Source organism: Solanum tuberosum, unplaced genomic scaffold, assembly GCF_000226075.1.
Source record: "Solanum tuberosum cultivar DM 1-3 516 R44 unplaced genomic scaffold, SolTub_3.0 scf00104, whole genome shotgun sequence".
NCBI classification, from domain to species: domain Eukaryota; kingdom Viridiplantae; phylum Streptophyta; class Magnoliopsida; order Solanales; family Solanaceae; genus Solanum; species Solanum tuberosum.
Window position 1 is genome coordinate 509,249 of NW_006239030.1, and position 13,778 is coordinate 523,026.

The 13,778-nt window shown below is 29.5% G+C and overlaps 1 protein-coding gene across 1 annotated transcript; it reads right to left on the bottom strand.

The window, feature by feature from the left end:
- Nucleotides 1–501: 501 nt before the first annotated feature.
- On the bottom strand, nucleotides 502–3,991 carry LOC102592578 (gibberellin 2-beta-dioxygenase 2-like). The gene is made up of 3 exons (XM_006349102.2): nucleotides 3,517–3,991; nucleotides 1,054–1,444; nucleotides 502–975 (listed from the first exon to the last, which is right to left on the bottom strand). The coding sequence occupies exons 1-3, from the start codon at nucleotides 3,909–3,911 to the stop codon at nucleotides 721–723; spliced, it is 1,041 nt and encodes a 346-aa protein (XP_006349164.1). The 5' UTR covers nucleotides 3,912–3,991; the 3' UTR covers nucleotides 502–720.
- Nucleotides 3,992–13,778: the final 9,787 nt, after the last annotated feature.

Consider the following 13,778-nt stretch of genomic DNA (forward strand, 5'->3'; position numbering starts at 1 on the left):
TTTCTAGTTTATACATAAATATTTTAATTTAACTACCGAACACCTTAAAAAAAATAGATAAGAAATCAACTTATTTTTCTAAATATATTTCATTTATACCAAACACACAATCTTGCACCATATTTCCTATGTACTACTCATTTAAGGTCTGACATAACAGCCAGGATATACAGAATGTGACTGTCAATATCAAAGAGACCCCTGACAATTGACATATAGACAAGATCCCAAATTTCAGCTTGAAGTTTTTTTATGCAATGTGGTTACAATTTTTGACCAAGACTGTGTCACAAGAGCTACATATATATGATAACTTTCAAAGCTACTGATTTTATTTTCTCTTATTAATTAGTTGTCTTAGGATCTGAAGCAAAGATAAAATTATCTTTCTATAATATGTTACAATTCGAGATGTATCAAGGTATAAAAGTGAACATATGACGCTTCAAATTTGCCACCATTTATCATAATAGAGCGGACAACCAACGGAACAAAGTTATATAAAAAAAAAACTAACTTAACTTTTATACACTTAATTATAACGTGAACAAAAGATTTACAATATGAATACACCTAAAAAAGATTTATAAAAAATTAAACTACACATGCATACACCTCCTAGGCCCTCTAAAAAGATTTCACTCACATTTAAAGTAGACGACAATACTAAGTTATACTCTTTAAGAGAGCAAATAGATCGAGTTAATAAATAATAAGTCTTCATGATTGGGTATGATTCTTGAAATAGTCAAGACGACTATCAGCCAGACGTAATGAATATACAATTTGTTTGAAGTCCCCCCACTTGAAAGGCCTATAAATATTACTAGTAATAATGTTGTTGATTTGAGGAGGAGCACTTATCCAAGCGTCAAGCGCAGGAGCTGCAAAGTACATCATGGACATTCTACTTGTCCATGAATTTATCGCTACCACTCTATGTCTTACACTTGTAAATCTACCATTCGTCAACGCCTGCACCATTCGTTTAATTATTAGTTGAAAAATATAGCAAATTCAAATTATTATATATAGATATTTATTTGTACGAACCTGAAAGGTGTCCCCTACAAAAACGAAGAACTCATTAGGATCAGGAGGAACAGGTATCCAAAATCCGTCATGAGTATAAATTTGAAGGCCACTAACGTCATTTGATCGAAGGATTGTTAGTATTTGTGGGTCAGTGTGTTCTCCAAATCCAACTTTTGATTTTGATGGATTTGGTGATAGGTCCCAATGATTATTGTTTAATTCATCTTCATCATCATTAGGTCCAATAAATGGTGGATAGTGATTGACTCTGAAGCAAGAGTCATTGTGTGAATTACTTATGAGCTTGCTGAAAATTGAATTGTCTTCTATCCATAAACCTTCAGCCACCAATTCAAGAATATCACAAGATAGCTTCCTAACTCCAATTACGTAATCATTTGTCACCGAGCTACAATCACATCAGAGACAGATTCAATATTTGACTTTAATTAATACATTCAACATTTCATATTGAACTCATTAAATATAGAATGATACACTTGATTGAAATTCGTTAAATTATTAAGCAAACAAATAGAGATTAGTTTGCACTTTATACTCTATTTTTTTTCCTCTTCTATAATTTCTTATGCAGCCATATTCTAAAAATTCTATAAATGAATCCGTACTGAAAGTCTTAAGTGATCTGCCAACCAAATAAGACTACATCTACTAATTAAATTGCATATTAATTAAAGATAGTGACAATAGAATCAAATAAAATAGACTTCTGACTTTTTCTTGTTTTTTTGGTACATGGTCCTAGCTAGGCCTAAGACATAAATGAAAATTGGTTAGTACATTACTATTATTTTAATATCATTGACTTATCCCCTTGCCGGTAGTTACTACTAATTTAATACTATATGCAACTCTTGTCAACGCATAAACAAATATTTTTTTTAGATATATAATCAAATATATTGTGCAACTGTTTGGTGATATATACATTACATACACCTAAAATTTCAGAAATATAGTTTATGGTTGGTCATGCTATTATCTGAAAAGTTTTTCTCATCCAAATTGACCTAAAACAGGTTTTAAGGGGTCCACGCACGTACTTGTAAACATATATTTGACACGTGAAATTATTTAGAAAACTCAAATATGACCTTTCGTTGGTCAACAGACAGCAGCTAGCAAGTAGTATTAGGCAAGTCAGATATTTTAATACTAGACAACTTATCTTTTCTTCTGAAAACGAGGTGTCATCCTTATATAATAATTATAAATAAATCTATTACTAATTCATTACAATATATAATTCGTTACTAATTCATAGCTATGTATACTCAATTAGCATATTAAATTTTTATTATTTAGCTATGAAATTCTGTCGATCATAATTTATTTATTTTTTTGGTAAAAAAGAAAAAAATAAACTTTTTTTACTAGATTTCTTATCTCCCTTACACGTAATTGATGATGTAATGAGACCAAATTGTATAATAATGTATTACGTGAATATGGGAATTAGAACAATAGGAATGCGACAGTAAATTCATTAATGCGTTACAGATATTATATAATTGCTAATCTTATTTATAATATACCCCACTTGATTTTGTTTAAGTGGGGTACTAATCAGAAGAATAAATTGAACTCTGTTTCCATGACCTGACTATATCCATATTTGCTATTAAAGTTTTATAAAATCAAATCAGAAATGTGAGTTATCTTAAGGGAAAAATAAAAATAAAACGCAAGTTGTAAAATGAAGTGACTAGCTGGCATTCACAAAGTATTAGAGCTAATTATTATATATGCATTAATAGACTAGCTAGGGAAGTCTCATTTCACCCGGCCAGCATAATTTCAGGAATAAATTAATTAGTGGACCTACTAGTACTAGCTAATGAATTAATGAACAAACAAACATAGTTATAAATTATAATATATACTTTTACTTATATGTACTTCCTCCTCAGCTAATAACTGGAGTACTTTTGTAAGGCCAAATACGGACTGCACATATCTAACCAACTAGTTAAAGTGCTATAAATAGCACCAACATACTATCTGACGCATATTAAAAAATTTCAACATTTCTATTTACCTATTGTTCTTATTAAAAATATATGTTTTTTAATATGCATAAATAACATTATTCTTCTTATTTTACCCTTTGAGAATTATTAGCTTTGAAAGTATGTATTTAATTAATATAAGAAAACTAAATAATTAATTCATGTTTACACCCCACATGTCGAGTTAATTAATCAAAATAAACAAATTCATATTCATTTATTGAAAAATTTGACTTCAAAAAAACACTAAATAAAGGTAAAATGATAAAGTTATCTAATTTTTTAAGAGACTTGAAACTTAAAAGGATGACAATTTACTAAATAGGAACAGAGGGAAGTATATCATTTGATTCCTCTCTTCCAATCTATGTGATATGTTATATTTCTATTATTCTTCTCAACTTTGTATATGAGTGAAATAATATCACATAAATTTAGAAGGCGATGTTACCTGAAAGTAGAAGGGTCATTAGAGAAGTTTTTGGCTCGTTGAGTAAGAGAAAGAGGATTTGCTTCCAAGAGAATATATTCAAGATCACCTTTATCTCCATTGAAGCCAATGTTCTTGCTACCATAACCAAAGGGAGCCGCGGGACCAGCGCGTCCCTTCTCTGAGACGGGACGCGAAAAGAAGTCCGCGGCTTCCCTTTCCATTCTCGCAATTACCTTCTTGGGAACACCATGGTTTACTACTTTAAAGAAACCGTAATCTTCACATGCTTTCACAATCATTTCGGACGCAATGGACTTGTCATCCGACAAGTCAATTATCGGAACCCCAAACGCCGCGGTTTTTTTCTTATTGTTACCGCAGCGTAAAAGGGGAGTTGGAGTTGCTACTACCATAATAGAAGAATATGTGATTGATTGATAATATTGTGAAATTATGAGTTTTTATAATTATACAGAGTAGAGTTGAGTTTGCTACTATATTGCTTCTAAGTTTCTCATGTCGATGATGTCTATAAATAGATTGGAAAGATAGAAACGAGGGAATTGGAAGTTAGGAGTGGGACCCACAAAACGAAGAAAAAGTATTTTTATCAAATAAAATAGAGCAAACAAGAAAGGGTGTGGTGGGGGTCAGGTGAACTGGGGCAGAGAAGTGTGGGGGTGTTGCCACGACCTTTGACAAGCTTGTTTACTAGTACTACTATTCAATTTTTTTTAAAATAAGGTCGACCCCAACAAAATTTAGGCTTATTTGCAAGTGTTTGGTATGGTTTCAGAGTCAAGTGTTGTATTTCAAGGTCAGGTTTAGCCCTTTTTGTAAAAAAAATTTGTTTCAAGGTCAGGTTTAGCCCTTTTTGTAAAAAAATTTGTAGGAATATAACTTATAGTATCACCTAAGGATAATTTAATAACAAAAAAAAAGTAGGCATGAATTCGAAATAGCAAGGAAGAGTTTCTAAACTTGTATATTTGTATAGTAAAATCATCTTATAAAAAGTAAAATGAAAATTTTAATTAAATTATTTTTAAATATAAAAATAAATGGGATAAATTTTGAATCTCTTTAGTAGGTTAGGGCTAGTGCTAATCTTTAACATGTGAAAACATGATTTTGAAGGAAGAGCTCGATGCGAATGAGGAATTTGTGCTATTTGGTGGGGGACGGGATACTATAAATTTCGAGGTCAAAAATTTTCTAACGCAAAAGAGATAATCCCTTGAATCGGACAAAATCTATATGAATTTACAGATAATAATGTCTTTATGCTCAATCATTTCATGACTTTATTCAAAGCACGAAGTATAATGATAACAAAATTGTTACTAATTGACCTCAAATCTAAATTGATCTTCGACCACACAAGTCTACTCAAGTAGTATTATTTAGGATAGTCTTTTTTCTAAGGCATAGACTAGATTTTTACTATTATTAGCCAAAAAAACAATAACCCTATAAGTTAGCCCTTGAATGGAAGTAGAGAGTATCTTATCTTTCTGCAATCTTGATTTAAGAGCTTTATACATGCATGCTCATTCTTGCTTTCCATTCCAAGTTGTTGTATTGTTAATTGTTTTTACTTCTTGCTTTGTTTGTTTTCATAACTCGGATCTAGTCGAAAATGAAAGGAAACTCAATATATCACTTTTTTTTAAAAACAAATTAAACTAATAAAAAACGAACAAAGTTACTTCATATTTTTTTCCTTCATCACAAATTCGATGCATTTTGTTGTTTAACTAAAAAAAATATTCATCACTAATATCAAATTTTGATGATTGAGAATGGAGAAACTTTTAGCTAATATGAATCATATTAATCAGATCAGTAAATTTCGAATATGAATTATTAAACAAAATCTCTTATGTTTTCTTTATTGTAGATCTATCAATATAGGGGAGACAAGGTGATCCATAGGTAGGGAAGTGGGGAAGGAAGATATATGAAGGGCGGCAGATGGGGGCATTAGGTGAAGTGACCTTATTAAAAATGTGTGACCATAGGCCATTTGTTCAAACCTCTTTTAATTGGATTTTTGTGTTTCAACACGTTATATAACTTATAGTAACTAATTAATTGACGCGTAATTCATTCTTCTTCTTTTTTTTCCCCACCATATCGACATGAAACAAATTGTCTACGCGGACTTTGACTCTATATTGTCCTTTATATATATTGTCGACTAACATTGTTTCATGACCTATTTATTGCAAAATATAGAAGAAAAAAATTAGTTTTCGAAATTCAATGAATATTATTTTTTGATCTTGCATTGTTTGGGTGAAGGAATTTAAATGAGCCCTTTTGTGAAAACGATATTTATGAATTTGAGGTAATGATTAATAATCTCGGTTACTACAGTACAATGAATGTCAATAGCTTATTAGATTACCCGGGTGAAAATGATACATGTTTAATTAGAGGTTAAGAGCTTAGAAGAAATTGTGGATACTATCAGAGAAAACAAAGTTAATAATGAAGTTCAAGACGATACAATACATATGGAACAAGTTATGCATAAGGAAACACTTATCACGTCTAGCACTCTCCGCAATTTTTTGTTCCTGTTCGAGAAGATAACACCGGATTGTTTGAATGCAATAAGAAAAATAAGAAATAAGCTTCTTTTTTGTAATTTTAAAGAATTATTAATTTATAATATTAATGGGACCATAAATTTATATAAGGGTCTTATGAAAATATATCATTTTATCAAAATCGGTCTTGTTTTTCATTAGTCCAAGTCGAGAAGTGTTTTACTATTTTATCCTTAATCAGATGTTTTGAAGAAATAAGTGACTCTTTAATGATAGGAAACTCCATTTATTAAAACAAGGGTAATTTGGGAGAAAAAAGTTAATTCTTTTCTATTATGTAAAATATTATTTATTTTGAAACAAAATGAAAAGAAAATATCATTTATTTTAAAACAGATATATTTACTTTCTATAGTAATTGATTTGACATGTTATATGCTATAATATATCACTCTTTGGAAGTATCGTCTCGCATATTTAAGAAAACCGACAAGAACAGAAATAATCAAATCAAAGGGATGAAAAACTATTTAACGGATTCGATTCGATTTAATCAACTCTTAAGCTTGTCCAATCGCCCTCTTATTACTGGAAAATGAAGTAAGTACTCTTAGAAAATGTGAATATGGTGAAAACATTTCTATCCGTAAACAAAAATATTTTTAATTTTGTTTCATGTTTGGTCACTATTAGAAATAAAAGTTCTTTCCATTGTGAATTAGTGAAAAGTTCTACTATATAATTATGATTTTCTCACTCATTTTCTATCAAACTATCTAACTGGAAAAAATAAATATTATCACTGATATAGTGAAATTTTTTCTAATTTGTCCATATGAAGCATTACTATTTTTTTCTTTTCTCACCGATTCAATCAAAATATCATTGGAAAATAGTACTAATTTTTTTTATATGTGGATTGATCAATATTTTAGAAAATATTTCTTTTTAGGAAAATAATAAAGCTCCTTACAAAAAAAGAAAGAAAAAAGAATGAGTTCCTTTAACGAAAGAAGGGAAAACAAGCTCTACTAATGACAGTTCACGCCCTCCAACACTCTTTATCCCCATCCCCCATAGCCTACCTCCCTGTCTTTATTTCCTGTAATATTTATCTAAATTAGATATAACTACTTTTTAAGGTAATATTTCTTGTTTATCTACTGAACACAAGAATATTTATGGACTTTAATTTCTGTGGGTATTAATTCTTGTTGAATAGTTTTGACATTAGGGGATGTTTGTTGAAACGTGGAAGTAACTACTCTTAATTAGTCTTAATGTTGTATTAGGTTAATCAAATTAAAAGAATTACTACGTACTTTACAATTTTAATATTTTACACCACTGTTGAATTGTCATGACAAGTTTGTCTGCGTTGATATTTAGACTTTGAATATAATATACATCACAACAAAAATAACTTTTAGCAGCAATAATTATGCACATTATCAAAGACAATTGTCATTAAATTCAACGTCGCTACAGAATTTAAGAACATTTACAAGAAACTAACTGCTTATTATCATTATATACTTTCACTTTTTCTTTCCTAAAAAGGAATAAGAATCAATTACTTATGTTATCATCTGCATTATTATCTACAATACAATAATAATAGATAGTGTATTTTTATGGAGTGAAGTCTGAAAAAATAGAATATATACCAACCTTATCTCGAATCTACGTGTTAGTTGGATAGCTTTGCAATAAGTTCCTAAAGGATGTGTGTGGTACTCTTGAATCATTCGTTAAAAATTCGTCAAATCAAATTTCCTTACGTAAGTATTTTTCCCCAGAAAAACAGCTGTAAAGCTTTAATTAGTAGTCACGGAGTTGTATTTTACATTATTTTATACAAGTGTTTTTTCAACGTTTCATACTACCTTTTGAAAAAGATGTACTATTTGAGAAGTTGTCAAAATATAAATATGAAATTACCGAGGTCTCTGTGTAATCCCAACGCTTAGTCTTTGTATTTACTATAATATGGTACCTACTTCACTTTTGTTTACGACTAATTCACCAAGGACACCAATAAAGGTTGTGATGGAATGGTAAATATAGTTCTTTATCCTTAATCAGATGTCTCGAGTTGAAGTTTCTTTTAGTATAGAGAGTCCATCTTTATTAGAGAGCGTTTTACTCCTCAATGTAGACTTTCCCATGCGACTCTGGACTTAATCGGGCTACAATGTGGTACCGGACACGGAGTGAAAAAAAAAATCACCAAGCACAAAAAGAAGTAATTAAGCTAATACTCTTTGATGTCACATCCTGTGTATTTGATGTGCGGGAGTCTAACTATTTTGGATTTGCAGTGCATGCATAGGACCCTATTGGGTGTTGGGGGCCGGGGGGATGCGCCCTAGCTATCAAAGTTTTTTTTCATATTTAAAGCTCAAATTCGAGACTTCTGATTAAGAAAGGAGTAACCTCATCTACGCACTAAATTCGAAGATGATTAAGCTAATACTTTTTGATTAGTTGTCTCCTTGTAATCAACCTAAATAATTAAAAAGATCTAGATTTTTACTTTTATGAAAACAAAGAAAGTTCCTAGTGGTTATGAAAAGGTTGACGTTAATTAAACATCCTTGTCGAGGATGAACGAATTTGTATAATATGTTCAACTAAAGTTAATTTGTTTCTTAGTTAATGGTCAACATAGACAAACTCAACAAGGAATATGCCTCTATTGGTTATTCATATTGTTTTAATTTGACTTTGTTCCACACTTTAAGAGGCAAAAAGAGTCTAATTAACTGACCATGCACTTATTATTTGCAGGCCTATCACTACGTACCCACATGATGTTTCCTCTTTATGTTGTGTTATTAATTCAGTAATATTTTTAATGGAGTATCAAAAGAAGTAGCTAGTGAGGGTACTTCTCAAGAAAAAATATGTAACAACATATATATATTGGTCTCTTATGTAATGGGTACGTTTAAAGTAGTTCTTTTAAGAGTGTTTCGCGGCAAGAAAACGATCAAGTGATAGATAAAATTTCATAGTAAAAACGTATAAATTTTATATTAAATAATTAATTTTTTTTAATCTAAAGGTGTTTTAGCTATGAATTAGTTAGGGAGTATCAACAATTTCTATATCTAATTTCATGTAAAACAGTTCTTTAAAAGGGTGTTTGACCATGCTTATAATTAAGCTGGTCAAACTAATTTATAAGTCTTTTTTTTTAGTTATTAATGTGTTTGATAATTATTCGTTTTTATTACGTAAAAATACTTTTTGAATTTACAGTTTTTGGTAGTAACTTTGAAGATATTTTGGTCATTTTAATAGAAAAGGCTTAACAATGTTCTTCTTCAAACGCATTAACATGAATACTTTATTTGCTTTAGCATTTTTATCTAAATACGTAATTATTTATTTACAAAATGTATTCCAACACCTAATAATGTTTTTTAGTGCTTGATACTAATCATCTACTCTTAATCAGCTAATTTATATGGGCTCTACTAAGTTGAGCAATTTTGGTATTTTATATTTTCTAAAAGTGACACATTTCATTTTCATCAAGTTTTGTTCGTTAGATTTTACGATAATTGTGGAAAATATTTAGCTGGGAGTCACATTTGCATGTGTATTCTATTAGGGACAAATCATGATATTATTGTGTGTTGTTGTAATTTTTAAAATTTAATGAGACTTTCTTGATATTTCTGATTAAATTGTTCTTTTTTTTTTCAACAGTTCCTCTCGCATCTAACCTATAAATCAAGTTAATTAAACTAATTGATGGAAATCTCGAAAAGTTGCATTTTTTTTAGCAAATATAAAGGATCAAGATTGTTCATAAAATATATTTAAAAGCCGTAATTTGAATCAAGTACCAAACATGAGGGGTCATTTTTAACATATCACTTGAGAACTTAATTATGCCCTATTGAAAGTAATGTAGAAACAAGTAACATGAAAAAAAGTAGGAGTTTTGAATACAATAATTGATAATGGAGAGACAAAACGGCCAAATGGTTCAAATGATTCATCATCACAATCACTTTTAATGCTAATTAGCATTGTTTAAAAAAGAAACATTATAGAAACCAAATTAATCTATTTATAGAGAGACATACCAATAATAGGCTCATAGTGAAGATACCTTACACACCTAAAAGATGATAAATTAGTGGCTTAAATTAGAATAATGTTGTAAATTATTTTTTAATTTATATCCTTAAATATATTTTTTTAAAGAAAATGTTATATCCTTAAACAATTCACTTAATATAGTATTCTACAGAGGATGTTCGACGGAGAGGGATCACCTTTACGGTACCGAGTTCATACAATTCAATATTCTCTATATGGAGTACAAATTTATATTTCACTCAAATTATAATAAGTACTAGTAATATATTTGAACCTATACAACAACAATAACATACTCGGTATGATTTATAAAGTAAAATTTGAAGAGGGTAAAATGCAATAAACCTTACATCTATCTCAAAAATTGAAAGAATATTATTTCTGATAAAAGTCCTTTTCCCTTAAAAAATAATACTAATTAACCTGTATCACGAGTTCACGACCACCACCATTAAAAAAGCTCATAAAATTTAAATTTTGAATCCGCAAAATAGTAAAGGGGGCCAAGAAATTTATATTGTTTGTACTTTATACGCATGCACGCTGGCTAGAAAAGATGTGGAGTTGTTGAGGTGGACGCAATATTGCGGCCAAAGAAGAGACCAAACCACAAACCGCCATGTTATGTTTTGACTTCACCTATCGATTCACAGACATTTTTTTTTTCAAACTAAATCTGCTGGCTGATTAAATAATTTCAATTTTGATTCTACCACTCAAACTTGTCCACTTACTGTCATCAACTAAGAGCAAGAGGGGCATATGACATTGACCATTACTCCAAACAAATTATATACTTTTTTCCCATAATGTTATTTTATTCCGTGTTTAGTATCTGTATTTATATCAATTGATTTGGATTTACATTGCGTAAGGCTCAATTCGAGGGTAAGTTCTTTCTATTTTAGCTCAAATTTGATATTTCTAATTCACAAAGAAATAACTTCATCCGATGCTACATTGATGCATAAAAACATGTCCACCTCTAAATATGGAAACCGAAAACTTACATCTTGAAAAACGAAGTAAGAACAAATTATATTCTTTCTTTTTTTGTATATAGTTCACATGTTTTTTTTTGTTCTCATTCCTTGTCTGGTGTTTGCTATTCGCATCAGAGTACGTATGTTCGACTGATTTGAGTTTACATCGTGTAAAATTTCATTTGGAGTAAGCGCTTCTTATCATGAATTTTTTTCATATTCAGAACAAGAATTCAAAACCTCTTATTAAGAAAAAAACAGTTTTAGGAATTTTTTTCATATCCAAAGCAAGAATCCAAAACCACTTATTAAGAAAGAAACAATTCCATTTATTGCACCATATCTTTCGATGATTGTTGAAATGTTTTGTATCTATAGTGATAGTGTGTTTGTGTATATTCCATAAAGACATAATAATTGCAATAGTATTTTTCACTTAGTGATTTGAAATTTATAAAGTATCTATGAGCTATCACGAGAAACAAAGACATGTGCGAGCCGCTCTTGCTTGCCCAAGACAACAAAAGAAATCACACAAAAAGTTTGAAAGGGAAAGCAAATTATATATATTTAGAAGGAAAAAAAAGAGAGAAAAAGGAATAATTCATCTAGACAAGTACGGTACAAGCATCATATAAAAATCAACCACCATATAACATAGTGCCATGAATGGGATTGCTTCTCCTTAATCACAAGTTTTGATTTCGAATTTTGTGTATGAAAAATGCTTGGTAGGAACTATTATTTCTGAATGAGCCCTATCCGATACGAATTCAAATTAATCAAGCTTCATATCGAACATGGAATAAAAAATTAAAAGAAAAGAAAATCATATAAAAATAAAAATTTGTCATTATTGTGTTGATTCCTTATTTTAAGGAATGAACATGGAAGCATATTTGCCGGCCTTTTCTTCTTATTCTCTCCCATAGTCCGCAATTTTGTAGAATAAAAGCTGCAGAAATATTAGTTAAATAAAATAAAGGGAATTAAGAAGGGGCAAAAGGAGAAGAATTTGGTAGTTGATGATTAGTTTGGCCGGTAAGGAAGTTGGTCCTCTAACTTCTTTGCCGGCCAATCATCATTCATACCCTTACACTAACAATTTTGCAAACCTAGAATTACCAATAATAATAATAATAATAATGAAATGTCTTCTTAAGTGAGTGTAGACATTGAAAATTTGTGGGATTCTGCAAGACATGTTCAATTCTAGTTGGAAGTATAGCTTGACCTGGTTTGAGGGGCGGTACTCCATTTTGGCTATACGTACATTTTCACATATAAACTATCCAAGACTTATTATTTTAGATGTCTCTGCACAATAATTATGATGGAGAACTCTACAAGATGTATTTGATTTAAGTTAGAATTCTCAAAGGTTGCTTTAATCGTAAACCTTAATGTATGCCTATATAAAAGATATTATATAAGATGATTCTCGAATATTCCACAAATTCATGAAATATTTATAAAGAGATCAAATTCAAATCATTCTAGTTCGAGAAATAAGCAGATAAATTTTATGAGAGAAAGGAAGGAACAGATTTATATCCATATTAATTTATCAATAAAATATTCTTGTTTCTTCCGATTTTATTTGTGATTGATTTATTTTGCATCATTTTAAAAGTGAAATTTCCTCCTGACTAGTAATGGTGATGATAATAGTTATTCAAATACCTAGCAAATAATTTGAAAATCATATATTCAAGGTTCAATGACTTCAAAAAATTTAACTAGCACAAGAAGTTTATATAAACTCAACCATCTAATCCGAAAAGAACACACATGAACCAGAAATAACGTCGAAGAGAATTTCAACACCATACTTGCGCATAATAATAATAAAATATATTGTCTTTACGTATATATATATATAATATTTTCTATTTAATTGTATTCGTGTGAATAATAAATATATCTATGCTACAAAACCTACCAAATTATTGCTATGTCATGCAACTAAAATTACCAACATTTTGGGTAGATATATGACTAAGAGTGGGTATTGTTTGGACTTTGGACCAACTCGAAATTCAAACTTTTTAAATATTTGGTTTGGATTTCTGAAGTATGGATTGAAATTCACATTTTATTTTGAAATTTATGTAAATCAATTTTAGTACTATGTATTTTTTATATCCAAAAACATACAAAAAATTATACGTAATATTCATTCCTATTTATATCATATATGTCAAATATTAATGTCTAATTTTTCAAATGTCCAATAGATTAGTACTTATAATCCTACCCAATCATATCTTCTATTTGAATAACATGAAAATTTAAGATTTCTTGATCAATTACAAAATAAAATAGAAGAAATGGTCTTTTTGGATCTCTTGTGTGTAAGAAATGAGATATCTCGTTAGAAAGACGAAGCTAAAAAACTTTTATAAGTGTCCTAAATAATCAATTATCCTACATAACATTATATGATTTCATTGATTTAACATTAACTAATTTCTTGTCATCTCTAATACTATGTATTTCCGGTGACTGTTAATCTAGATAAAAATGAAAAATATTTCATGAGTAAGTAAAGTTTAATACATGACATGAACGATAGAGTGACCTCTGTTCTTATTAATGGTAGAAAATTATACATTATTATGTGAAT

Bases quoted from the DNA above. Each gene is read 5' to 3' on its own strand.
- LOC102592578 (XM_006349102.2), bottom strand. From the start codon at position 3,911: ATGGTAGTAGCAACTCCAACTCCCCTTTTACGCTGCGGTAACAATAAG. The intron at 1,445-3,516 runs GTAACATCGCCT...ATGTGATTGTAG, and splicing joins AATGACCCTTCTACTTTCAG to CTCGGTGACAAATGATTACG. The intron at 976-1,053 runs GTTCGTACAAAT...CGAATGGTGCAG, and splicing joins TTGTAGGGGACACCTTTCAG to GCGTTGACGAATGGTAGATT.